The sequence below is a fragment of the Polypterus senegalus genome, chromosome 13 (assembly GCF_016835505.1).
Source record: "Polypterus senegalus isolate Bchr_013 chromosome 13, ASM1683550v1, whole genome shotgun sequence".
Taxonomy (NCBI): domain Eukaryota; kingdom Metazoa; phylum Chordata; class Cladistia; order Polypteriformes; family Polypteridae; genus Polypterus; species Polypterus senegalus.
In genome coordinates, this window is record NC_053166.1 from 145,487,189 (window position 1) to 145,514,246 (window position 27,058).

A 27,058-nucleotide genomic window follows, 5' to 3' on the forward strand; every position below is an offset into this window, starting at 1 on the left:
CTCAACCCATACTCTTCATGTGTAGCTGCTAGCTGGTAAAGATGCCCACTTCGGTTGAAATTAGACTCCCTCAAAGTATTTCAGAAGCAGACCTCTGAGAGGTTTTTTTTGTTTAAACGTGGTCAGTGTAACTTGGTTTCATGTTTTTCTGAGTTCTTTACTTGTGGTGACCAATTTTGTAACCTTGTCATGTAGTACTTGTTCCTAAACAGCCCCCAGACTGATGTTTACTTGATTATCTTCACCATTTTTGTTAATCACTTTTAGTAAAAGTTAAGGAAATGTAAAAAAATAGGTGCCCAGATTCTGTTTCTGTGTGTTTTTTTTTTCTGTCTATCCATATCTTTTGCATACTCTCGCACAACTTGCTGGTCTTCTGCAGTGCTTATTCAAGTTTAAGCGTTTAACCTTAGAACACTAGAAATGCTGCGATGAGAAAAGGCCATAGAGCCCAACAAGCTTGTCCAACCTGTTCATCTAGATTGTCCATAATAACATTAAGTAGAGATCTGAAGGTCCCTACAAGTCCCTACTGTTCACCACTCTCCTTGGTAATTTATTGCATGTATCATGTTTTTATGTGTAGGTTTGAAGATAAATTCTACTGGTTAAACTAGTTTTCTTTTCATATTGATTTTCTTCCTTTTGAGTTCTTGTTCTTGAACCCTGTGATTGCTCCTGTTTTTGCTACATCCAGGCTTGGTGAATTTCGTGCTGTGTGGTTGGGATACTTCAGCTGTCTTTCCAGTCAGCTGCCAGTCTGATGTGGTGTTGAGCAGGCCCAAGGCTGCTGATAATTTTTGGCTTTACTCTGTCTCTAACGAAGGACATGTGATTTCCCCCGGCCATGTTGCTTGCTGTTGGTAATGGCTTTTGCAATGCCCTCTGCTACTGGTTTTCGCACCTGATCATGGTGTCACCTTTGGTGACCTTCACCATGGCTTTAGGACAATTGCTAATGATGTGATCCAGTAATCCTTTTCTTAGGCAGAACGGGCATGATGGGTTATCACTTTTGCTCCAGATATGGAGGTTTGTAGGGCTTGGTGAAATATTGTAGACAGCCTGGATCATGAATTTAACACTAGATGTCAGTCCAGGAAATCTCCCACTCCCACGTTGTTCACGATCTCTGCTGCTGCATGGCTACTATCTTGCTGAACCTCTCCACATCAGCCACTATTAACCCCTCGATGAAGCCCCGGACAGTCTCTACATAGACTTTTTGAGCCTAAGTGGGCTCCAGGGCAGGAGAACGCAATTGTGTGTACAGAAAAAGTAATTTTCAAAATGACCTCTATGCGTCGCTGCGGTAGACTTTCATGCAACCGGAAGGAAGAGGAACCGTCAGTAAAGACCGTACGCGGAAACGAGGTGAATGTTTATGTTGGTTGCTGTTTTGCTTCAGTTTGAACCTTCCGCTTGTGTTGTCAATTTTTTACCTAAATCATGTCAGAAAAGACGCGTTAAAGGCAAAAAGCGAGAAAAAACATAGCACGACAGAAAAGACAAGAAAAGTCCGGATTGGATTCTATTCTTTTCGCTGTCCGCGCGAAAATAAAGGTATGTATCGTTGGGCTGTGTGACAAAATTATTCTCAACTTGTTTGGTGTTTGTATTTAGTGCGAGATAAGATATAAAAATATATTTTAAAAAGCTACTTTTTTTTTGTTTACGTATTATCATTGTATCCAGTTAAACGTAGACAAGCTGTAGTCAGCCTTTGCACGGCGTGTTGACTAGCGCGTATTTGGCTTATTTTTTTGTGTCTCGGTCAAACGTAATAAAAGAAAAAGAAGTGGGAGTGGCATTGAAATTGACATTTATGGATGTTTTAACGGTTTGCTTTTCTTATGGAAAACGGAAGTGTTTTTGGAGTCACGAGCAGGTCAAATCTCAGGCTGTCAAAGAGTGATTTTGTTGCCTCGTCATACCAGTTGTTCATTGATTGATTTATTTCAGGGGTTTTTCAGCTCGTTCTATTAGCATTTGAGTTCTAAAATAACTGTGTAACTGTTTTACATACTTATTACCAAAAGGTAAGTTTCTGCTCTATGGTAAGCATAGTTCTAAAAATGAGAACAGTGTACTTGGATGTGGTGCCCTTTAGCCAGACTGGCCATAAAGGGCACAGTATTTAATCTTGGTTTTACACAGCGGCTTTAAAAACAGGCAATATTACAATACAGCTTCATTCACTCAGCTGAATACAGCAGCCGGCATAGACTACATAAATAGCAGTTAGATGGTTGAGAGCCTGGCCTAAAACATTAAAAGTTGAAATCAGAGAAGTACCATAAGGGCAGAGCGTCAGCACCCAGCCGGGCCATCTTAACAACATCATGGGGCCCCTGTTTTGATTGCAAAACCTGCAACATACATAGGCCCCTATGCTCCTGGGGCCCCTGGCCCGTGTCCATGTGTTAAGATGGCCCTGGTGTCCAGTTTGTGCAATATGAATGTGTATCAAACACTGACCAACTGTAAATGATCAAAGTACTTCCACCAGAATTGAAATTGTGTGTGCACATCTTGCAATTGATATTTCTGGCTATTTTAACAGTTTATTTTTTATGGAAAATGGAAGTGCTTTTGGAATTACGAGCAGCTCAAATCTGAGGCTGTCAAAGAGTGATTTTGTTGCCTCACCAGTTGTGCCTTGTTTATTTATCTCATGGGTTTTTCAGCTCGTTCTATTAGAATTTGACTTCTAAAATAAGTATGTAAAACAGTTACACAGTTACAGTAGTCTCGCTTATCCGACCTTCGCTTATCCAACATTCTGTATTATCCGACGTCCCACCCCAAAAAAAAAAACGCATCAATTGGCAACAAGGACTGCAAGTTGCGAGCGTGAGCGTAGTCAATTTTTTGTTGCTAAGTTCATTTTTTCAGTTCAATTTTTATGTTGTTTTGTTGTAAAACATGATTACAGTGGATTATGTGACCAGCCCTCTCTGGCATGTGTGCGTGGTGTCTCTCTCTTGCGTGCTTGTCTGTGTGTGTGTGTGTCTCTCGCACGCATGTGTGCTTGTGTCTCTCTCTCGTGCGTGTGTCTCTCTCTTGCGCAAGTGTGTGTGTGTCTCTCTCTCTCTCTCTCTCCCTCTCTCCCTGTGCAGCGCGAGAGAGACACACACACTCACGCGAGACTGAACACGTGCGGAAATCATCAGCGCGCACAAACCGAAAGGGAAACTGGCTTGTTCCTATACCGAATGTGTGGTCGTGAACAGAGGCAAAAGTTTGGCAAACTTTTAGTCATAACCCGATTTGTATGTGTACCGAGACGTTCATGAACCAGGCCACTGTATTAGGTTAGTAATGTGTAAAATGATAACATAGTTTGATGTTTAATAGGCTTTTTCTTAACACCTCCCATTATCCGACATTTTCGATTATCCGACATTCTGCCGGCCCGTTTATGTCGGATGATAGGACTCTACTGTATTAACAAAACATAAGTTTCTGCTGTATAGTTAGCATACTTGTAAAAATGAGAACAGTGTACTTGGATGCAGTGCCCTTTAGCCAGACTGGCCATAAAGGGCACAGTATTTAATCTTGGTTTTACACAGCGGCTTTAAAAACAGGCAATATTACAATACAGCTTCATTCACTCAGCTGAATACAGCAGTCGGCATAGACTACATAAATAGCAGTTAGATGGTTAAGAGTCTGGCCTAAAACATTAAAAGTTGAACTCAAAAGAAGTACCTTAAGGGCAGAGCTTCAGCACCCAGCAGGTGCCTAGTGAATTGGCATCTTAAAAACATCATGGCCCCCCTGTTTTGATTGCAAAACAGCAACATACATAGGCATCAGAAACATCATAGGCCCCTATGCTTCTGGGGCCCTTGGCCAGTGCCATGTGTTAAGAAGGCTCAGTGCTGACAATGTGTGACCATTAGTGAATTACTACAGCTGGATGTACTCCAACTGGAAAAAAAAATAAATTTAACTAATTTTATGGCAGATGTCGTAAATCACCTTGGATAAAGGCATCAGTCAAATAATAAGTAATGTTAATATTATTAGATCATTGGAGGTGCTTACTAGATACAGTTATCCATGAATAAAACATCCTGCCTGAGATAAATTCCTGCTTTTCCTAGTGAATTGGCTTTTGTTGATTGTTATTGCAAAACACAGTTTTACAAGTCACTGTACTCTTTTGAATTGAAATGGGTAATCAGTAAGAATAATGTGAAAATTGAGTATTTAATTTTCATTTGTTTATGTCATTCATTGAAGTACTTCTTTTACTTATTTATTTTTTTAAATCAGTTGTTTGTAGTCCCCCTTTTAAAGTCTGCCGCTGCAAATGTATATGTAAAGAATCTTGGAGAGCGAGGAGGGGGCATGGGGTGGTTGGACATCCCATGTCAAAGTAAACAGATGCGCATCTAATTACAAACTGAATAGTGACCGGATATTGAGGCTGTTTGGTGTGGTGAAAGTCAGTAACCAGTTTCTTGTTTTTGCTGATGCTACATTGCAGACAATTCCTTCAGTACAAAGCAATAAAGTTGTCTGCCTGACTCCATTCCTCTTATCAATATGCCCCATAAGTGCAGAGTCATCTGTGAATTTCTTCAGGTTATATGGGTTGGTGTTATTTTGTAGCAGAAAGTGTACAGAGAGAAGACGGGACTGTTCCTTGTGGTGCTCCAGTGTTGCTCACATCCATATATGAAACAGTCCATGAGTCTAACAAACTGTCCCAACAAGCAGACTATTATCCAGGACACCACAGGATCATCCACCTGATTGTCCCTTAACAGAGATGGATGGACATGCATGCAGTCACAGTAGGCCAGTTCATAATCTACAGTTAACCTAACTCTACACCTTTTTTGAGTTTGTTTGTGGAAAATCCACACAGACTTTCACACTGAATGTACAAATTCCACACTGAAAACACCCAGGACACCGGATCCATGAAGCAGCAATGCCAGCAACCATGCTTCCCCCATTTCAAGGTGATTTGTTGAAACTATTAACATTTATGAACACTTTTTAACACTAGAACACTGTCGGTTGAAGTCACGTACTCTTAGAATTGGAAGCCTTGTAGTTTGTGGTCCAATGCTTTGACTGTGACCAGAATTGAAACATTTAGAGTAGACTTTAAAAATAAATTGTCACATACAAACAATAGAGATACATTGTGGAAAAGCAGGGAAATTATAGGCCTTCAGGTTTTAATTTGAATGTGGAGACAGAGAAGGAGCCTACTCTACATACAAAGAGAGGGAGGGAGAACATCATAGAGTGAGTGCCACAAAGCTGAATGAGCATTCACCAGCACAAATTCAGCAAGGCCTTGAAAATGTGAGGCCGGCATCCAAGAAACTGCTGATTTGCAAGTGTTCACGGTAAACATCACAGAGGAGAGTCCTTGAGATTCAGTTTTCAGGGCTTCATGGGTATGTAGCAGAGCTTTAACAGTAATTCTATAATAAAGTAAAAGAAGATTCAGATAATGCACAGCAGTAAGGTTAGAGATGGAAATATTAGTGCTGTGTAGGAAAGGAACATGTCCATAATTAAGATTTACATGTATGTAAAAGTTTCTTTTTTTTAAATGTTTCTCTTGAATTAAAATCACATTTTGTCCTAATGATATAGCTGATGATAGCTTAGGACTAAAATTACATGCAGCATGAATTTTCTAAATACAGTCAAACTCAGTTATAGTGAGTTTCACGGGACCGACACTATTTGCTCGTTATAAGCGGAATTCGCTATAACCGGGAAATGCGAATTTGACAAAAACTAACTCAGTCTATTAAAGTAATGATTTATTGAAAAAAAATACATTTAGCCCATAATGAAAATGTACATTAAGTACAATATACTATTTTCTAAGAAAATCCAAAATACTTTTTTGTTTTAAACTTTGTAATCTACAGTCATGCAGTTTGCTTCTTAAAACACTTAAAGAATCCAACGCTTGCTTTTTCGCGTCAGTCCCTTGAAAAAATGCCATCAATCTATTGCAGCCATTTTCGGCATCAAACAATGTTGGTAAACTTCATTCTGGTAAATCCAATATGCCAGTGGCGTCTTCCTCCTTGTCATCTTCATCGTTGTCATCTTTTGGAAGCAACGTGTTTATGATTTCGTCTTCAGTAGGAATTCCGCTAGTAAACAATTCGTCCTCTGCATGTTGATAGTCGTAATAATTTACATTATTAATTTCAATATTGTTTTTGGCGAACCCATGTAGATAACGGCAATACATCCTCTTCTTCAAAAATATCAAGATGTTGATTTCCTGAAGCAGTTCTGTATGGTAACAGTCGTCACATTGTTTCAGGCATCAGAAAAGAAATTTATTACATATTGAAATTTATTCCGCTAGTGGTTCGCAAAAGTCCAGGATGTGGTCAAGTGTTGTTCTTAATAACCAAGATTTCGCTCATTATACCAGGGCAAATTTAAATGTGAATAGCTGGTATATCTTTCAAAAATGAATTTTTTTCATTATAACTGAGAAATCTTTATAACCGAGCTCATTAAAACTGAGTTTGACTGTATTTTAGAAATTAGAGTATTGTTTTCTTGGATGCTGTAGTAGTGTGTGATGTTTACAAAACAGTGGCCCGTGTGACTACTTTAAATGCTAATGTTCTCTTTCACCTTGCAATGATGTTGAGCCAATTTGGGTTAGGGCTATCAGGTTGAATGCCACTATTTGAGGATAATTTGAATGTGGTAAAGTATTATTCAAAGGCAAAAACTAACATTCCAATTTAAAAGAATCGTTGTTTTACGCCTAAGAAGTCTTACCATCGGCCGCATCCTGGCACTGAGGGTTCTCATTGAGCACAAACGTGAATATCGGCAGAGTTTCTTTGCAGCCTTTGTTGATTTTTGCAAAGCGGTCGACTCAGTTGATCGAGCAGCCCTGTGGGACATCCTGAGGGTTCGCGGGATTCCCCTCGAGGTTGCTGGATATCATGGCTGACCTGTACACTGGTACTGTGAGTGCTGTGCAGAGTGGAGGCAGGATCTCTGCATTTTTCCCAGTTGATTCTGGGGTTCGTCAGGAGTGTGTTCTGCTCCTACTCTGTTCAATATTTGTATGGACTAGGTGTTGGGCAGGGTCGTGGGGTCCAGCGGCTGTGGAGCATCTGTGTGTGAAGAGAGATTCACAGATCTTGACTTTGCTGACGATGCTGTGATCTTCGCAGAGTCAATGGGGGCTCTGATCAGGACGGTCGAGAGACTGAGTGAGGAGTCTGAGTGTCTGGGCTTGCGAGTGTCCTGATAAAAACCAAGATCCAGGCCTTTAATGACCTCTTGAGCACAGCGGAGAGAGTGTCGACCTTGTTGAGAGGTTTACTTACCTTGGCAGTGACATTCATGTCTCTGGTGACTCTTCCTGTGAAGTCAGTAGATGGATTGGGAGAGCATGGGGAGTCATGAGGTTGCTGGAAAGAGGTGTGTGGCACTCCCGATATCTATGCAAAAGGACGAAGGTCCAAGTCTTTAGAGTCCTGGTGCTTCCTGTCTTGCTATATGGTCATGAGACATGGGCGCTATCAAGTGACCTGAGATGAAGACTGGACTCCTTTGGCACTGTCTCTCTCCGGAAAATCCTTGGGTACTGTTGGTTTGACTTTGTGTCGAATGAGCGGTTGCTCATAGAGTCCCGAATGAGGCACATTACCTGCATTGTGAGTGAGTATCAGTTACAGCACTATGGCCATGTGGCGCGTTTCCCCGAGGGTGATCCGGGTTGTAAGATCCTCATTGTTGGGGACCCGAGTGGCTAGACCAAGCCAAGGGGTCGCCCATGTAACACCTGGCTGCGGCAGATAGAGGGTCATTTTTGGAGGGGTGAGACTGGACCGCGTGTGTGCCTGGGGGGTTGCAAACCGGGATCCCGAGTTGTTTCGTCGTGTAGTGGGTGCGGCAATGCACTGTACCAGTGCATGCTCCCCAACTTGACTTGTTTTTTTTTTACTTTGCACTAATTATATCATTGTGTTACTACAGACGTATTATGCAATACTGCGGTATTTTACAGATTTTTTTTTTTTGCAAATCACTACCATGATCAGCCTTTTTACTTTTTATAATGATTAGCTCATATTGTCATTAGTAAAATGGCAGCCTTCTTTTTCTTAAAGCTATGTTATATTATGTGACTTTTTTCAGTGATTTTCAGTCGTAGAAATCATTTAATCCTAGTGAGTCTGAGGTTGTTGGCAGGGTACTCCCATTAAACCAGTTGCCTAACGTAACATACCCAGTGACTGACTCCAACTAGTCTGTGATTTGCTATGATAGAATTAAATGGGTTTGATTTTTGTCATTAGTTGTAGGGCGGGTTTGTTGTGCATGAGAATTATCATCCAAGGAATGCTCATCTGGAAGTACAATTCATATAACATTTCAATGAGAAGTAAGGAATGCTGGTGTTTTTGATCTGATAAATAGAAGGGAAACTACTCTGTCTGTTTTACATACCACAAACAGAACAGAGAAAGAAGAAGGCCAGAGATTGTTGCTGTTCTCGCCATACCTGGTACTCCTGATGAGACCTTGTTGGGATAAGTAAGCCTAACAAGATTTGGTATGTTTGGCAAGTTGCATTGCCTTACTGTACATGCATTCTGTATTGCTAATCAGAAGGCTAACACAAGCTCAGAATTTTTTTGTGAAGATAAACTGCAGTTGTCTCATTTTAGAAAGTGTTTTGTTTGCTTTTTTCCATCCGTTTTTGGTGCATGCATGGAGCAAAAAAATGGGTTCTAGCTTACTGTGCATTTATATCAGTGGTCACACTGAAGCTACATTAGGAATCACAGCTATAGTGTTTATATTTAGTCATGTCTCTCTGTTTCCCTTAAAAGTCTAATGCTATTGGTGATATCATTACTTTCCAAAATTCCAAGCTGGATTAAAAAAAACAAAAAAAAAAAGATTTTTGTAGTACAGTACATAGTAATTGCTGTTTCTTTATTGACCAGTAGATGTCAGTGGAAAGCCATTTCTTTGAGCACCTTTACCCTGTGAGCCTTTGAGATTTAAAAATGCTGAAAAACTGTTTTGTGAAATATTCCCATTAGTCTTTCAAATCCTCTCTGGGCCATGTACAAGAGTTTTAAAAAATATGTGACAGGTAAGAGGCTATTTTTACTTTATACACTGGCAGTTGTTGTCGGATAACTGTGTCATTGTATACATTAAGTACTTTTTTTTTAAAAAAAAAGCACTTCATTTGTTCCTTTTATTAAATATTAGATTTTTCCTGAAGGCCAAAAATATTCAGAGTGAAAAATATACAATAATAGGGGATTTCAAGAAGGCTGTATCTAGGATGGAATCCAGACAAATAAAATAGCATTGTCCATTAACAATCATGCAGCTACTTTGGAAAAGGATGTTGTTAAATGAAAACGTGATTTTTTGACCAGTTCTAATGTTGTCTATGCCGTATCAATCTGTGGTGAAATTTTATTTCAGCAGAGTTATTATTAGATTTGAAGAAAACAAATAAAGAGGGCACAGTACAGAAATATTTACGAGGATTCTTTCAGATTACGAAAATCCTGAACCTTTCATCCGTCCATTTTCAGTGACACTTTATCCAGTTCAGGGTCACCAACCAAAGGCTTGAACCTGTCTGCATGGAACATCATTTTATCTAATTGAACAGTCACATACTTGCATCATCTCAAACATGGTCTATTTAGATCCTTCAGTAACTTTTACATGCATGTTTTTGTGATGTGGAAGGAAAACCAAACTATACAGAGGAAAACAAATGTAGACACAGGAAGAATGTGAAAACTTAATATAAATAATGAGTGAAACACATGAATTCAGTCTCTGTAAGGCAGCGATACCAACCATGGGACCATCATGCTAACTAGGGTCACCATCCAGCAGAATAATAATACAAAACACTGAAAATGTTTGGTGCATTTTGAGAATGGTTATCTAAAAGTGCTGTACCGGGAACTTTAATGAAGTGGGGCATATTTGCCAAGAGGAAAGGGCAAAATTTTTTCTGAACTAGTGTGTAAAGCTACAGAAAAATACCCAAAAAGACTTCTTTCTGTTATAGTGGTGAAATGTGGTTTAATAAAATATTGATAGATATAAACACTTACAAAAGCAGCAGATTTCAGTTTTTAATGTTTTCAAATTTCTCTCAACTCATTTTATATTTAAAATGTTTTTCTTAATCAAGTATTCGAAACTTCTGAATACATTTGCAAACCACTGTATATTTAAACCTAATTTAACTGTAGGATGTGTCGTGTTATAAAAATGGATGGATATTTAGTGATTTGCTATGATGAATGAATTGTTGAGCCTTATTTGCTTTTTAAACATTAATATGTTATATTCTTACAGGGTGAATGACCAACCTGGTGCCCTCCAGCGCGCTCAGCGAGATCAACCTTCGTTTACTCTGTCACGATGACATAGATACTGTAAAACATCTGTGTAGTGACTGGTTTCCTATTGAGTAAGCACAACTATTTTTTATTTTCAGATGTTTTCCAAAAACTGTGTACATTTATGTCTTCCTTACATTAGACAACTTGTTAGGAGCATTTTGTTTGACATGTTAAGTCACATTTTTCATAAAAGTTTTACTTAATACAACTAGACTTTATGCAGTAATAGCACCACTACAGAAGATGTTTGATCAATTTTCTGTAAACCCTTATTTTTGATAACTGACATTCACTTAGTAATTGCGTTTTTTTTATATATTTAGTACTTAAAATATAATCTTTATTTGTCTCTTAGTTTATTTTTTCAAACTTTTTTTGGTTACTTGTTATAAATTTCATTTTAATAGTTATGAATGTTAAATTTTATGCTGTTGGCTACTTCTTTCTTGTTAGATATCCAGACTCATGGTATCGAGACATCACATCAAACAAAAAATTCTTTTCCTTGGCTGCTACATTTAAAGGTGTCATTGTGGGTATGATAGTAGCAGAAATAAAAGGAAGGACAAAAGTGCACAAAGAGGTGATTTGGTTTTTATTTTATATACATTCCAATAGTCCTTTGTCTAATGGTTATGTATCTAATTGTACTATTTGTTATCTTATAATTATATTTAAGGTTTGTAGGAGCCATGGGATAAGGTCAGTAGTTCTGAAAAATCAACAATTAGTCCATTACTAAAAACAACAAGAAATAAAAGAACCTCCCAGGATATGAAATTAAATTAATAAGAATCACTTGGCATCAATAGGCACGAAGATGTATTCAAAAAAAGTGTAAATCTTCCTAAAGTAGTGACTAAGTAAACCTATCAGTGCAACATAAGAGAATGTTACATTAATAAATGACGTGTACATAGTAATATGAGAACATCGATTAAAATGGAAATCTGATAGGAATTGCAGTTAACTAGAAATATTTTTCATATTTAAAAACTTCATTTTTCGCCCTTGAAATAGTTATCGGTACAGCATGTAAATAGAAAAAATTTTGTGGGATTTTCAGAATACACCATATATATAATTACTGCAAAACTATTTTACTTCAGTACAAATATTGCTATCTTGTTTTAACAATCTAAAAGTGATTGCAGTAACTGTTAAACATATTTTTACAATGTACCATAATGTACATGTTATATTTTAAATGTTAAATTAGTGCTAATCATAAATATCTTGGGTGTATCTAAGTACACTTGTCTGTTATTTCTATCATTATGACATTCGTCAAATGCCAGTGGTGCCAGTGTAATTGAATTAGTACAATATGTATATTTTAAATAATTTGAGTTTACTTTTGTTCAGTTTTAGTTTACATTGTCAGTCAGTATTCTTTAACCTAAGTTTATTTCAGTTTTTTATTTTATTTTTATTTTTTTTTTTAGCATTAAAAAACTGGTACTAAGATAGATAAAAAATTCAGGTTAAATAACATTCTTTTATTCTTTGCCTGTTTTATAGGATGGGGATATTCTAGCTTCTAGCTTTCCTGTTGACACACAAGTTGCATACATTTTAAGTTTAGGAGTTGTAAAGGAGTTCAGGAAACATGGAATAGGTAAGCCTGAATGTGTGTGTGTAATTTAAATTAAATTTTTATTTAAACTAGTGCTTAGTGATGAAATACAAAAATGCAATACTTAATTCAGATGCTGTTTTCTAAAAACTGGTTTGCTTCAGTAATTTAATTACACTTCTCTTTTGCACTCTGTCTTATTTATTTTCCTTATTAAAACTAAGCAGTGGAGGGACTAATTTCCTGGTCAGATTTTTAATTTTATTTAATTTTGTTAAAAAATTTTGTTTACTAAATATAGTTGTTACAAAAGTGTTCACCTGCTGTGTAAGGTGAAATCAAAATTATGCAAATTATTATGCTAATTGTAAAAGAAAGTAGAATGTAACCATACTACTCCCCCTTGTGTCACTTTTTGACAGAAGTTATGATAATCAGCAGTTTTTGCCTCTTTTGCTTTATAAAATCCATCAAATACCCTGAAACTGGATAAGGCCATTAGGAAAGCCAATTACAAATTCTCAGTTGAAGCGAGTCCATGTCTTTAACAGAACAATTTCAGAAACGACTGTTTTAAGCTGTTTTGTTGCTTTAGATTGTACATTTTATGCGAGTAATCTTCTCCTAGGCTTTTCACATATTGAATGAGGTTTTTTTTTTGTTTGTTTTTTTTTCTGTTCTGTGATTTTTTTTTTCCCATTACTTTGCTGTATTCACAACTCTTTCAGGCTGTACTGCCAAGAAGCATCTCTGAAGCATGATGCTTTGAATGAAGTGATGGTGTTCTTAGATATGGAATGTGAAACTGAATTGATGCTGAGGTTGGTTAGAGATAGCTGAATTAGAGTAGTTGAAATGTATTTTATTATTTGGTTTAAACTGAAGATGGGGCAAAAGTGTTAATTGCTTATTGCTTAAATTAAAGTGTGTAAAAATAATCACAACTTGTGGCTAAAACCAACATACATAATTCAGACCTATACTTTAATATTAAGTAAACTTTTAACAGTGTAAAGTTTGCAGTACCAATACAAGTATCCTATTAATTAACCTTTGAGAAAGACTTTTTGTGTGCACTGTACTCTGCTTTCCTTTGAGCAGAGCAGCTTCTGTGTGCAAAGAATCTGAAATCTTTGTCTGAATAAGGGTATCAGCCTTTCTTTGCTGCAGCTAGCAGGAGTTTAAAGATAATGCTGTAATGTTCTAATAAAGAACCAATTGTTGACTGGCTTCCCCATTCAAGGCCAAGGTTTCACAAAAACTCTGCTGTTTTGCATTGGATGATTGGTGTCCGTTTTATTGATGAGAGTATGAAGCTATCCAAGTAATTATAAGTATAAGATGTTACTGGTAGTATTGAGAGGATATGAGAGAGCAATCTGGAAAATTTTGGAAGGTTACCTTATGTAGTGGTGCATTATGATAAGGCAACAAGGAATAGAGACATCTGAAATTTTATATTCAATTTTGAATACTTAACTCTTTCAGGGCGGATGTCGACTTTTGTCGAAATTCAGGGGTAGAGGATGGTAGTCAGCCGTAAAACTTGCTGTTATGTTTTAATTTGACTCTTTTTTCTAAAAGGAAAGTTAGCTTCGTTAATTTGACCTCGATTGCGTTTTGTGTATTATTGCCAAATCTGAATCTGAGTTGTCGGACTCCAATTTTCAGGCAGTTGACCTGGAGGTGGAGATTGAAAGTGAAAGTGAGGTACCGGCTTCAGCTGAACGGTCCCCAGCTGATCGTAGTGTTGAACACACTTGGGTAGCTGATGCGCCTATGGCAAAGTTCGTCTGAGAGGACCGCCACTTATGATGAAAAAAAGTACTAGACAGATTGTGATGCACTGCCACACAAAGACAGCCAGGTAGCCAACCCGCCACGTATTCCTACCGGCCATCAAGCTGTCCCTACACAACCACCAGAGACCCTGAACAGGTGCCAACAGCAGCCGCACCAACAGATGTTTTACGTTGATTTACATGTGAAACCTTTGCTTTGTATGCTTTTCAAAAGTGAGTTGCCTGCAAAAAATATTCAGCCCGAAGAAGAGTTAAACTGTAATACACATTCAAAAATATTTTAAAATTCTTATTTGAATGTAAAATCTCTACTGTGGATAAAGATACTAGACCATTGTGGTAATGCATGAAGGGCCAATTTAAAATAAACGTTTCAGCTCATATTCGTAAATTTGAATATTGCAAGAAATACAGACTATCCAGGGGAAAAGAATGCATAGACATCGGGAGAACTCTTGGACTCCATGAAGATTGTGATGTGGCTGGGATTCAAGTTTTAAACCAATCTTCTGAAGCTATGTTGTCCGAGTTTAAAATATAAATAAAAATGTATAAATTGAAATCAAATAAAAAGTACAATTTGGTTCATATACTCACAATTGGAAAAATTATCTTTGTAATATACAGGTGCTGGTCATAAAAGTAGCATATCATGACAAAGTTGATTTATCTCAGTAATTCCATTCGAAAAGTGAAACTTGTATATTAGATTCATTCATTACACACAGACTGATGTATTTCAAATGTTTATTTCTTTTAATTTTGATGATTATAACTGACAACTAATGAAAGTCCCAAATTCAGTATCTCGGAAAATTAGAATATTGTGAAAAGGTTCAATATTGAAGACACCTGGTGCCACACTCTAATCAGCTAATTAACTCAAAACACCTGCAAAAACCTTTAAATGGTCTCTCAGTCTAGTTCTGTAGGCTACACAATCATGGGGAACACTGCTGACTTGACAGTTGTCCAAAAGACGACCATTGACACCTTGCACAAGGAGGGCAAGACACAAAAGGTCATTGCTAAAGAGGCTAGCTGTTCACAGAGCTCTGTGTCCAAGCACATTAATAGAGAGCGAAGGGAAGGACAAGATGTCGTAGTAAAAAGTGTACAAGCAATAGGGATAACCGCACCTTGGAGAGGATTGTGAAACAAAACCCATTCAAAACTGTGGGGGAGATTCACAAAGAGTGGACTGCAGCTGGAGTCAGTGCTTCAAGAACCACCCTGCACAGACGTATGCAAGACATGGGTTTCAGCTGTCGCATTCCTTGTGTCAAGCCACTCTTGAACAAGAGACAGTGTCAGAAGCGTCTCGCCTGGGCTAAAGACAAAAAGGACTGGACTGCTGATGAGTGGTCCAAAGTTATGTTCTCTGATGAAAGTAAATTTTGCATTTCCTTTGGAAATCAAGGTCCCAGAGTCTGGAGGAAGAGAGGAGAGGCACAGAATCCACGTTGCTTGAGGTCCAGTGTAAAGTTTCCACAGTCAGTGATGGTTTGGGGTGCCATGTCATCTGCTGGTGTTGGTCCATTGTGTTTTCTGAGGTCCAAGGTCAACGCAGCCGTCTACCAGGAAGTTTTAGAGCACTTCATGCTTCCTGCTGCTGACGAACTTTATGGGGATGCAGATTTCATTTTCCAACAGGACCTGGCACCTGCACACAGTGCCAAAGCTACCAGTACCTGGTTTAAGGACCATGGTATCCCTGTTCTTGATTGGCCAGCAAACTCGCCTGACCTTAACCCCATAGAAAATCTATGGGGTATTGTGAAGAGGAAGATGCAATATGCCAGACCCAACAATTCAGAAGAGCTGAAGGCCACTATCAGAGCAACATGGGCTCTCATAACACCTGAGCAGTGCCACAGACTGATCGACTCCATGCCACGCCGCATTGCTGCAGTAATCCAGGCCAAAGGAGCCCCAACTAAATATTGAGTGCTGTACATGCTCATACTTTTCATGTTCATACCTTTCAGTTGGCCAGCATTTCTAAAAATCCTTTTTTTGCATTGGTCTTAATTGATATTCTAATTTTCCGAGATACTGAATTTGGGACTTTCATTAGTTGTCAGTTATAATCATCAAAATTAAAAGAAATAAACATTTGAAATACATCAGTCTGTGCGTAATGAATGAATCTAATATACATCCATCCATCCATCCATTTTCTAACTCGCTGAATCTGAATACAGGGTCACGGGGGTCTGCTGGAGCCAATCCCAGCCAACACAGGGCACAAGGCAGGAACCAATCCTGGGCAGGGTGCCAACCCACCGCAGGACACACACAAACACACCCACACACCAAGCACACACTAGGGCCAATTTAGAATCGCCAATCCACCTAACCTGCATGTCTTTGGATTGTGGGAGGAAACCGGGCGCCGGAGGAAACCCACGCAGACACGGGAGAACATGCAAACTCCACGCAGGGAGGACCCGGGAAGCAAACCCGGGTCTCCTAACTGTGAGGCAGCAGCGCTACCACTGCGCCACCGTGCCGCCCATCTAATATACAAGTTTCACTTTTTGAATGGAATTACTGAAATAAATCAACTTTGTCATGATATTCTAATTTTATGACCAGCACCTGTATGCATATTGTGTAAAAGGTTTTCAATCCATATTCAATTCATATTCATCCCTTACTTAGTACTATAAAATTTATATATTTACAAATATGTATTTAATAATATATTTATCCCTTACCCCTGTGAAATGGGGTTAGAATAAGGACACCATCTCTCTTGCATGTCAGAAAACCTGACTAAAGGATGTTGGCATCAAGAAAGGCACCCAGTCTTAAAGTTTTCTGCTCCAATAACCCTTGTCGTGTTGAGTGCAGATGGAGGTACAGCCGGGATAGTGATAGCAAGGACAAGAGACACATGGAAGAAATTCTAAGAAAAGTTAATGAAAGTTGAATTGAAAGCCCACCTCCCCAGGGTTCCTTCCAGGTAATAGCTCATTCATTGGCTACCATGGCATTTCACATAATGTCAACATTGCAGAGCACTGTCAGAGAGAAGAGTACAATTACAGAATAAAACAAAACAAAAAAAAGTGAAAACATTGTCATGTGAGAAGTATGTCTTATATTAGGGCATATTCAAGGTACTTCAACAAGGTTGATTCACCAGTGCACCTGCACAAACTGCCATTGAAACACTTAAACATAGGCTATTATATCTTAATGGCCAATGAATGATGGAGCAGGTAAATCTTTAATTCAAAATCTTGATGCTGTTTAAGCACATCCTCCAACTGTTCACAAGAAGTGGCCTATTTAACAATGTTTTAGCAAAAATACATGTGTTTGGGATTTAGTAAGCATACGACTAATTGTCTTGCATGTGGATTATGCAACCTGAGTATACTGAAATTTTTTTTCATAGACATTTTAATATTGTTTGCTGTTGGTCCGCATTTTAGCATATTGTGTTAGGATCTTTTTATGTTTCTGTTCTACATACATACACAAGATTAAAAATTTCTTTTAGACCATTATTACAGAAATCAAAGGTTAAGTAATAAATAAAGTGTAATTTTTAGGTGGAGTATTTTTTAAAGCATGACTTTGTGTTGCTTTGATTTGTTCCCGGAATTAAAAATGTTTATGGGGAAAAACCCTATTTACTTAATTTGAGTGTTCTGTGCTCATCTGAGTAATCAGTTTCAAAATAAGCTTTCTTAAATTTGCATTTAAGCCTAATATAGTAAAGTGATAGCACATAATAGAATGCAGCAAAAGTCAATAGTTAGTACTCGAATTTGTGTGACAGTGCCACCCTAAACATGTAAATATAAGTGTCCTTTACTTATGTATTTAAGAAAAAAATTCATAAACGAAATAAAGATGTATAATAGTTTGTAGTTTGTAATACCATACCATACCATATTTATTTGTTGAGCGCTTAAAAACACAGCATTACAACTGACCAAAGCGCTGTACAGTTACAACAAGCAGGACTAAAAGCAAAATATTAAAATAAACATTAAGAGAGAATTAAAACAGAGATACTAAAAACAGGTCAAGGGACCAAATAAAATAGAGAAAATAGCAAAAGACAAGTGGAAAATGAAACAGGTTAAGAATTAAAAGCCAATGTGAAGAAGTGCGTTTTTAGGCGAGATTTGAATGTGGCGACTGAAGCGGCTTGCCTAACCACTAAGGGCAGGGAGTTCCAGAGCCTGGGTGCACAGACGGAGAAAGCCCTTTCACCACGAGCTTTAAAACGTGCCTTGGGAACGGTTAGGAGCAGCTGATCTGTGGATCTAAGAACACGAGGGGGATTGTGACAATGGAGCAAGACACTCAAATAGGCGGGGGCTAGACCGTTTAATGCCTTATAGGTTAGGAGGAGAATCTTAAAATCGATTCTGAATCTAACCGGCAGCCAGTGAAGGGTTTTCAAAATTGGTGAAATGTGTTGGATTCTGCTACTTCCAGTTAGAAGCCTTGCAGCCGCATTTTGAGCCAGTTGGAGTCTAGAAAGTGTGGCTTTACTGATACCAAAAAGGCAGGAATTAGAGTAGTCAAGCCGGGACGTAATGAATGCATGAATTACTGATTCCAGGAGGTGGTTAGAAAGAATAGGCTTGAGTTTGGCGATTAGCCTTAGATGGAAAAAGCAGGATTTTACTGTGCTGTTGACTTGAGCATCCATTTTCAGGAACGTATCCATTTTGATTCCAAGATTGGAGACAGACGAAGTTACTGGAATGGGAAGAGAAACGAGGCCAAGGGGTGGAGCCTGTTTGCAGTCGGGACTAAAACAATGACCTCGGTTTTGAATCGTTCAGGTGAAGGAAGTTTACAGCCAGCCAGTCCTTAATGTCAGATAGGCAGTCGAGGAGAGGTTTGGTGGAGTCAGTTGGCTTGAGGGAGAAATAAATTTGGCAGTCGTCAGCATATAGGTGATATGAAATTGCATGCTTTCTAAAAATTGCACCTAAAGGCAGGATGTAGATTGAAAAAAGTAGTGGCCCTAAAATGGAACCCTGGGGAACCCCACATGGGAGTGGGACTGATTCAGATGAAAAATCGTCTAGCATGACTCTGAGAGTCCTGTTGCAGAAATATGACCTGAACCAGTCGAGGGCTAAGCCAGATACACCAGCCCAGGATTCGAGTCGGGAGATCATGATGTCGTGGTCGATTGTGTCGAAAGCAGCAGATAAGTCGAGAAGAACCATAACCACGTGGAATCCTGAGTCAAATGCCAAAAGGACGTCATTTAGGACACGTAAATGCGCGGTTTCTGTGCTGTGTTGGGGCCTAAAGCCTGACTGAAAAAGATCCATTACCTGATGGTCCTGTAGGTGATGAGTTAATTGCTCATAAACTACTTTTTCTAGTATTTTTGACAAGAAAGGTAGCTTGGAGATTGGACGAAGATTGGAAAGAATGGCAGGGTCAAGATCAGGTTTTTTCACAATTGGATGTACAACTGCGTGTTTGAAAGCATGAGGAACTATAGCCGAGGATAGACTACTAGTTATGATCTTTAGGACATCATATCGAATCACAGGAAACACATCTTTCAGCAGTCTGGACGGCACCACATCGTCCGGAGAGCCCGAAGGCTTCATTGAGGCAACTATTTTTTCCAAATTTGAAAACAAAGCTAGAAATACACAGTCACTATAATTTAATAAGAAATAATTATGATAATGTAGAAACTTTTGTCAAATATTAAAGTGTATATATTTGCTAAATACAGTGATGTTTTGCTTATGTCAAATGTTACATTTTTTTCTTTCTTTTGTTTTTTGTTTTTTTTTAGGTTCTCTTTTACTAGAAAGTTTGAAAGATCACATATCTACAACAGCCCAGGATCATTGCAAAGCCATCTATCTTCATGTTCTTACTACAAATAACACTGCCATTCACTTCTATGAGAACAGAGACTTTAAACAGCATCATTACTTGCCATATTATTACTCAATACGAGGAGTACTAAAAGATGGATTTACATATGTTTTGTATATCAACGGTGGACATCCCCCTTGGACGATCTTATATCCTTTCCTTCTAATGTCATTAATTTTATTGTATATCGTACAGCTGATATTGAATGAAGGTTTAAATCTACCTTCCACAGTTGGCTGTTTATGTGTGCCTGATGCTACTGGAATAGGCATATGCTGCCAAAAACTTAATTAAACGGATTGGAGGATAAATGGTTTGATAGATGGACTCCCAATTTACTAACCCAGATTGTGGTTCACTTTTATAATATTAAGTGTTTAATTTAACATAGATAGACAACTGATCAGTCAGTTTGTCTGCCTGTCCATCCCAAGGGGAAATTTAGCTTTTACAGAAGCTCAAAAGTATATAAATATTATAATAAACCACAACCCTCTCAAATACACAAAGAGTAACAAAAAAGAAAAAAATATATATATAATAATACAACTACATTGTACATAAAAAATATACATTTGTCTATGTGAGTAAAAAATGAATTAAAGCTTCTGACAGTTTTAATGTAAGTTGCTTGCTATTTTTAAGAATGTCTTCTATTGGATCTGTTATTAGTTGTGGCAGTTTTTGAGAACAATCTTGAAGTCCTATTCCAATATCAGTAGATTTGCTTGGATCAATGTGGCAGCATTACTTTACAACACCAAAGGACACCAAGAAGAAAAATAGAACTTGAAAGAGTAAAATAATAAAGCAGTCACAATAATTATAGTTTCACCAGTTTCTCTAACAGAAGTAGGTTATGTTAAAGTAGTGTGTAGTGAATAATTTCACTTCTGAAAATTTTAAGAAGGTCTGTGGCTTGTGATTTTATTGCATAATTTCAGGAATATATGTATTTCTTTAATGTGGACACTACATTTTAAAAGGAGAATGTTAATGGGTGTGAAATTGAAACATGAAAATATTATTGCCTTTAAGTTTGTATAGAATTGTTTTTACATTTAATTTACAAATCTGAAATTTGCTAAGATTATCTATATAATTTCTACAGGAGGCAAGTGGTAAATCTATTTTTTTTACTCCTATTTCCTTAAATTCATCAAGGATTTGCTTTACAGTTCTTGTTATGATATTGTTAGATAGGTATTGGTTATAAATTTTTTAAGCAATCATTTTGGGAGTATGCTGTAAAGCCTGTTTTAATTCACACTCTGGTTGGCTTTTGAGCCCACTCCACCTTCTCCACCCCTTAACTTTGCTTTTCTCCACTTTGTGCATTAGTTATCTCTGATGCCTCACAGCCCCAGTGGAGAGCACATAACTGCCCCTTTCCAAGGCTGGTTCCCATAGTGCTTGATGCTGCAGGACAAGGCTGCAGCCCTAAAATTATTAGTGGTGAATAGATGGATACCAGCAGTGTATATTTTCTGCTACTCGGGATACCTAGTATTGGCTTATGACATTATTTTGTATTTAATTAATAGGCTGTCAAAAACAGTGATGATAATGAAAAAGATATTTAACTTTTTAAATTGCCTATTTCTTATAACTTTAATACTAACTGGTGAATAGTTTACTATTTACTGTGTTTTTGTGTCACTGCTGGAATCCCATAAGCTGTAAACTGTGATAGGTGCATTAAGCCCTTCTAAAATTTTTATGTCCCTCTTACAGTTGTCAACAAATCTATTGAATCACCAACAGAGCAATAGCTGGACTTTCATTTATATAGCTACCCATAATTCACATTATACCAATAGAAATATTTGAATCATCAAAGTTTTGAAGTTGTATTAGTTGCTACATTTTTTTATTTAAAGAAATCTGTTTACATTATTAAAAAAGTTCCTCTTTGGAACTGTGTGATGATTTCTTCCTTAACTTGTGCTTACTGATTATATTCAGCATATAGGCTCTGCACTGGCAAATCTGAGTCCTTGTACAATTCCACAGAGGATATATCGTCAGGCTCAGAATCTTCTTCGTAGTTTTTTACCCTGGTCAGGTATTTCTGTAAAAAGTGGTATTGAATATAGCAGAACAATGTGACTGACCTATAGAAGTTATGAAGAATGGACTCAGTAAGGTGTGTATTATGTGAAATTTCTGCTTTTGATTTAACATGTTTTACCTAGTTTATGAAGCCAATTAAAAGAAGTAGTTTGAATTATGTATTGCTGTAATTAAGCAGCTGTCAACTTAGTAATGTTAAATGTTTGTTCAAGCCCCTAGTACTAAGCATTAATGTACTGTAGCTTCTACTTTATCTTATTTAAGTTATCTGCTAGTATTCAACCATCTGTGGAAATGCTTTATTAAATGGCATTTTTTAGGTAACAGCAAATTAAATATTTCTTTCTGAATTATAACAATAGTCATATGCCTATACTGGTCTTGAAATGAGTACTGAAATTGGACTATTTTAAAGGACATCTTTGCCACTGTTGCTAACATGCATTTTGACAGGTTGATGATCATATGATTGAACAATGTTTAAAAGTATGTACTGTACCACAAATTGTATTTTATTATTCTAGTAGTACTGATGTGACATTGTCTGTACAGATGTATTTCAGTGTCATTGTGATTATTTTAGGATGTAGGAGGTTCAGGTTATGTAATTATTGAGGGAAGTGGTTCATATGGCCACAAGTTTCCTTCTACAGTGTTGCAGAAAACTGGAATATATCTTCTTTTATATGAATGTTTAAGAAATAGGTAGAAGTGCAGTTGAACCCCTTTGGTAAGATAGCCCCACCTAGACTTGATCCTTGCTCTCTGTTTCATTCAGAAATGTCTTCTTGATTAAAGGTAAAAGCAAGAAATTTGCTTGGTGAAATATTTTCGAGGATTAAAAAATACACAATTGTATTAAATTGCACTGGCCAATTATATTAAAATAGCAGTGCTTTCTGTCTCAAGTGGCTGGCTCTTTAAACAACAAAACTAAACAATTGTTTTCTGAAGACCCTTTAGTAATTTGTTCTTGGTACAAAATTAACTACTAGTCTTTTCTTCCCCTCTCAGTAGGTCAGATTTTGTTACATTTTATTTTTGCATTAAAGAATATTATTTTCTGCTCCATATATTTAAATATGCAATATCTGACATTAAAATTGATCAGAATTATTATTACTACTAATTAATTAGGGTACTTACTGAAAATATAGTTTTGTTAGGTTGCATATGTGGAGGAACTGGAATCATGTCCAGGGCTGATTCTAGTTTTGTTCATAATATGATTAAGTACAGGTTCTGGCTCTCTTTAACTCTGTAATGAAACACACAGTTTCAGGAAACTCGTAATTGATAAATGTACTGTTCATATGTTTTCTGAGGCATTTAGACAATATTTTATACAAAATTATATTTGCCTTTCTGGTAAATTTTTCTTTCATCATATATTAATTGTATCTTTCCAGTGACTTCCATCCAGATGTAAGACTAAAGTGAATACTGAAAAAGAGGACACATGAATTGAAGAAATATATAAATAAATACTAAGACGAGCAATGGTGCTTTTATAAGCTTGTTCACTAAATTTAGAGTTAATTCTTTTAATGGATACCATGTACCTGTAAATTTGTTTCTCCCTCCAAAATCTAACTGAACTGTTTATATAATTTTTTTAAGTTTTGTAGTTTTTATCTTTATGTTTTTGTGTTCAATGAAAAAGAGAAAATTCCTTGTCATAATGTAAATAACAGTGTTAATTCTCAGGACCATGTGTATATGTTTATCGATTAATGTTTCCATATTGTCCATGAGTGTATGTAACATTGATATTAACAGTTCATTAAGACCTGCATGGTCTGATCATATCGTATTGGAAGAAATTTGACAGTTTACTTTGGTTTTTACATTTACAACTAAAATGCTTTTGAGGTATGCTTCTGATCAAAGACTTGGATGCAGATTATACATGAGCAGGGGTTAGCCCACTAATGCATGCGTGCATGTGTAGCATATTCTTTCTATTTTTGTATATAAATATATATTATAGCTAGTGAATGTATAACAACCAGGCTTTGTTAGCAATACTTGGGCCAAGTAGAATGTACAATTAAAAAAAGCAGACACCTCCTGTATAAACAAATTCATGAAGGGAAAAAAGATTATATTTTAATTATATATTCGTATATCTGTTCTAACAGGCAAAAGACTGATATAAATTGAATTGTAATTATTTATTTATTTATTTTTTCAAACAAAAGAGATGGGTAACTTTTTTAACTTTTGTTTTCATATTCTAATTTGCACTGTTCTTTGGATGAGTTGGGATTTTTCAGTTATTGTTAGGATACTTAAAAGAGGAATTTGTACAAAAGAGCATGTTGTGGCATTGCCAAACAGTTTTAATTAGTCCATAGTAATATTGTGTATGTTTTTTTTTTTTATAGATTAGGTTATTTCCCACTGCATTTTAGATGATTTAATATTTTAGTTTGAATAGGTGGTTGTTATTTTTATACATTCTTTAACATCCTCTTTAGACAGGATTAGAAACCTCTAAAATTTACAGAGTGATTTTTTTTTTCCCCCAAAATAAATCTCTCTCTTTTTTTATGCTTTTTACTAGCACTTTACGTCTCAATTTTTCTGTTGTCATCTTGATATGATCCGTTGTTCATTATAATACTGAGCGAACAATATTTCTCTTAGTTATAGTGTGTGTCTGTTATTTTCTACCACCCTGAGATAATCAGTGGGTTGAACAGTATAATACACAGTATGTCAGCCTTTATAGTGTCTTTAAAAGAAGTATTTTAATGGAGATATGCAGCGCTAAACAAAATACAACTATTTCATTAAGTGTAGTTCCACTGTTGCTATGCAAAGTAAAAATATGTTGCAGTTATTGTTTTACTTATATTGTATTTTAGTGGTATAGAATTTATTTAAAGAAGAGTGAAATGTGACTATTTTTACATATCTTTGAAGTCTGATTTCAGTTCTTGTTTCAGATCTCAATGTTTAAATGATAAAGCAGGTACATTATACAACAGTTTCTGTAATCTTGGAAAACAATGTTTTCACTTACTTAAAATATAGAAAATTCTGAAACTGGCAATATTTACAATCCATACCTAAAATGTAAATGATGGGGGTTGGGGGTTGGTGTGGGTAGATGAACAAAGAGACCTAATTAGGAATTAAACTGTTTACTTCTTTGCCGTTATTTTATATTTTTGTAACCATTATAATTTAAAAAGATCATTAACTCTCGGCAAACAACTTCCTAAATAACTGCATTTACCTAACACTACATTTAAGGTAATACTAGTGTTGTGGCATTTCATATACTGATGAATGGGAGTATTTACCACAATAACTTAATGTCTAGCATAAGAATTTACAAAATCTGTAGATTATTGTTGGTAGAAAAGAATGAAGTTCAAATTATGTTTGTTTACCAGGTGTTTAATTTCCTAAATGTACATTTTTTTCAAGCATTTATTTTGTGATAATTTAATACAGGTTTAAAGTTGTACCTTTCTGGCAGTCATTTGCCATTTTTTTGTACAAATAATGTACATCAGGTGTCCTCTGGTTCTGTCCTGCATGTTTTTGTTCCAACTCAGTTTCATAGTTAGAAGATAGTTTTTCCTGGCTGAAGCAATTATTACACAAGAAACATTGCTGTGCTTCATTTTAGTTAACTGGCTTTTTAAGATTCCCAGATCTCAGTGGCTTCTTTTGGCTGTATACAGAACTCACTGTTTTTAGTTGCTTCTTGTTTTCTTAACTAGCTACCAATTAACAATAAGGTGCAAATAATGTGATAACCAGCATCTCACCAATTAACTTAGCCCCATCTACACTTGTGTATTTCATCATGTATCTGTTTTAATAAAAAAAATTGAAAAGAAATGGAATAGAAAAGTTGATGGTCCGAGAATTAGTAATCTTCTCCTGGCAATGAATTATTTAGATGATATTCTTGGAAAAGAAAAATGTACAATTGAAGAATGACCTGAAATGGTGGAATTACAACCACTAACAAGCCATAAAATTCAATAACAAGTTCTGTTACCGACAAGGATTGGCTTCTAATTAATCAATTGGGTTGGACTAAAAATCTGCAACTACTACAGCCCACTAGGACCAAATTTCAGGACCTCTTTTCTACCTATATAGTATATGCCATATATAAAAGACTGACTTATTTTTATTGTTTAAACTATACTGTTTGTATTAGTACAATTCTGAGTTTTTCTTGTATGATTGTAGTATTACTACAGTTATTAAGTTGTTTTGAGGAGGGAAGCTAATAACAGATTTACAGTTCATTTACATATTTCATCTTTTTGGCTAAGTTATACAGCTTTGATGTTGACCCATACACACACATACACAGGGAAGTATAGGCAAGGAGACTTTGTAGAAAGTGCATTGTGTTGCTTCTTAGGACAAGTGCAACAATGTAGTTTTACTAGATATCTTGTGGCTATTAATATGAATGTCTATTTATGTGTATTTGTTTTCAGAAGTTTACACCCTTTGTACATAACACCATTATGATACTGATTTTTAATTTATTTTTTGTTTATTGATTTTTGTTTTTTTTCTGTCTGGGGATTTTTTATGTGTTACTAATGTTATGTAGTTTCACCTGAAACAAACTTAATGTTTAAGTAGTTAATTTTCACAACATGTAAGTACAAATACAACAGAACAATGATGTACCCCAATTGTCTCTTTTTATGCTTGTATGAAAGAAAATCTCCTAAATGAACAAAAAAACTTTGGAAATGACATGAGTTGCATGAAAAAATGTATTACACTTTGTGACTTTATGAACTTTGTGAAGGATGAAGTTTAGTTGGTAATGATGTTTTTAAAATGTTTGGGCCAAAAGAGCCTAGACTATTTGCAATTAATGGCATTTTACCTTAGCCAGCATGTTTTGTACAAAATACAATTTAAACACACTTTGATATACTTGTTCTAGAAGACTTTAGTATATATTTCAGACACTTAGCTATGGAAAGAGTACAGTTTATTTCAATATTTAGTTTTTTCCTTTTACCAATATATCTGTACCTTTTCCTTGGAGAGAGGGGTTAACTGTGTTGAATTCCTTTATTTAGTTATTTACGTTTTCTCCATTTTATGTTCTTTGTTAAAATCTGTCAAGATGTTCCCTGTTTCCTAATTAAATATTTTAATGAGAAACTTTGCTTATGATCTTTTTTCTTTTAATAATGTTTAGCTGTGTCATGTATGTATGTGTGTGTGTGTGTGTGTGTGTGTGTGTGTGTGTGTGCATGTATGAGTGTGCTTATTGCTGTATTTTTTTAATCTCTCATAAAAAT

The 27,058-nt window shown here is 36.3% G+C and overlaps 1 protein-coding gene across 1 annotated transcript; it reads left to right on the forward strand.

Annotated features, from left to right (window-relative positions):
- The first annotated feature begins 1,350 nt into the window (after positions 1 to 1,350).
- On the forward strand, positions 1,351 to 26,918 carry nat15 (N-acetyltransferase 15 (GCN5-related, putative)). Its single transcript, XM_039774804.1, has 7 exons — positions 1,351 to 1,563; positions 10,375 to 10,489; positions 10,875 to 11,004; positions 11,943 to 12,039; positions 19,597 to 19,831; positions 21,635 to 21,828; positions 23,165 to 26,918. The coding sequence occupies exons 2-6, from the start codon at positions 10,380 to 10,382 to the stop codon at positions 21,789 to 21,791; spliced, it is 729 nt and encodes a 242-aa protein (XP_039630738.1). The 5' UTR covers positions 1,351 to 1,563; positions 10,375 to 10,379; the 3' UTR covers positions 21,792 to 21,828; positions 23,165 to 26,918.
- The last annotated feature ends 140 nt before the right edge of the window (positions 26,919 to 27,058 follow it).

Bases quoted from the DNA above. Each gene is read 5' to 3' on its own strand.
- nat15 (XM_039774804.1), top strand. From the start codon at position 10,380: ATGACCAACCTGGTGCCCTCCAGCGCGCTCAGCGAGATCAACCTTCGT. The intron at 10,490-10,874 runs GTAAGCACAACT...CTTTCTTGTTAG, and splicing joins AGTGACTGGTTTCCTATTGA to ATATCCAGACTCATGGTATC. The intron at 12,040-19,596 runs GTAAGCCTGAAT...GTTTTTTTTTAG, and splicing joins GTTCAGGAAACATGGAATAG to GTTCTCTTTTACTAGAAAGT.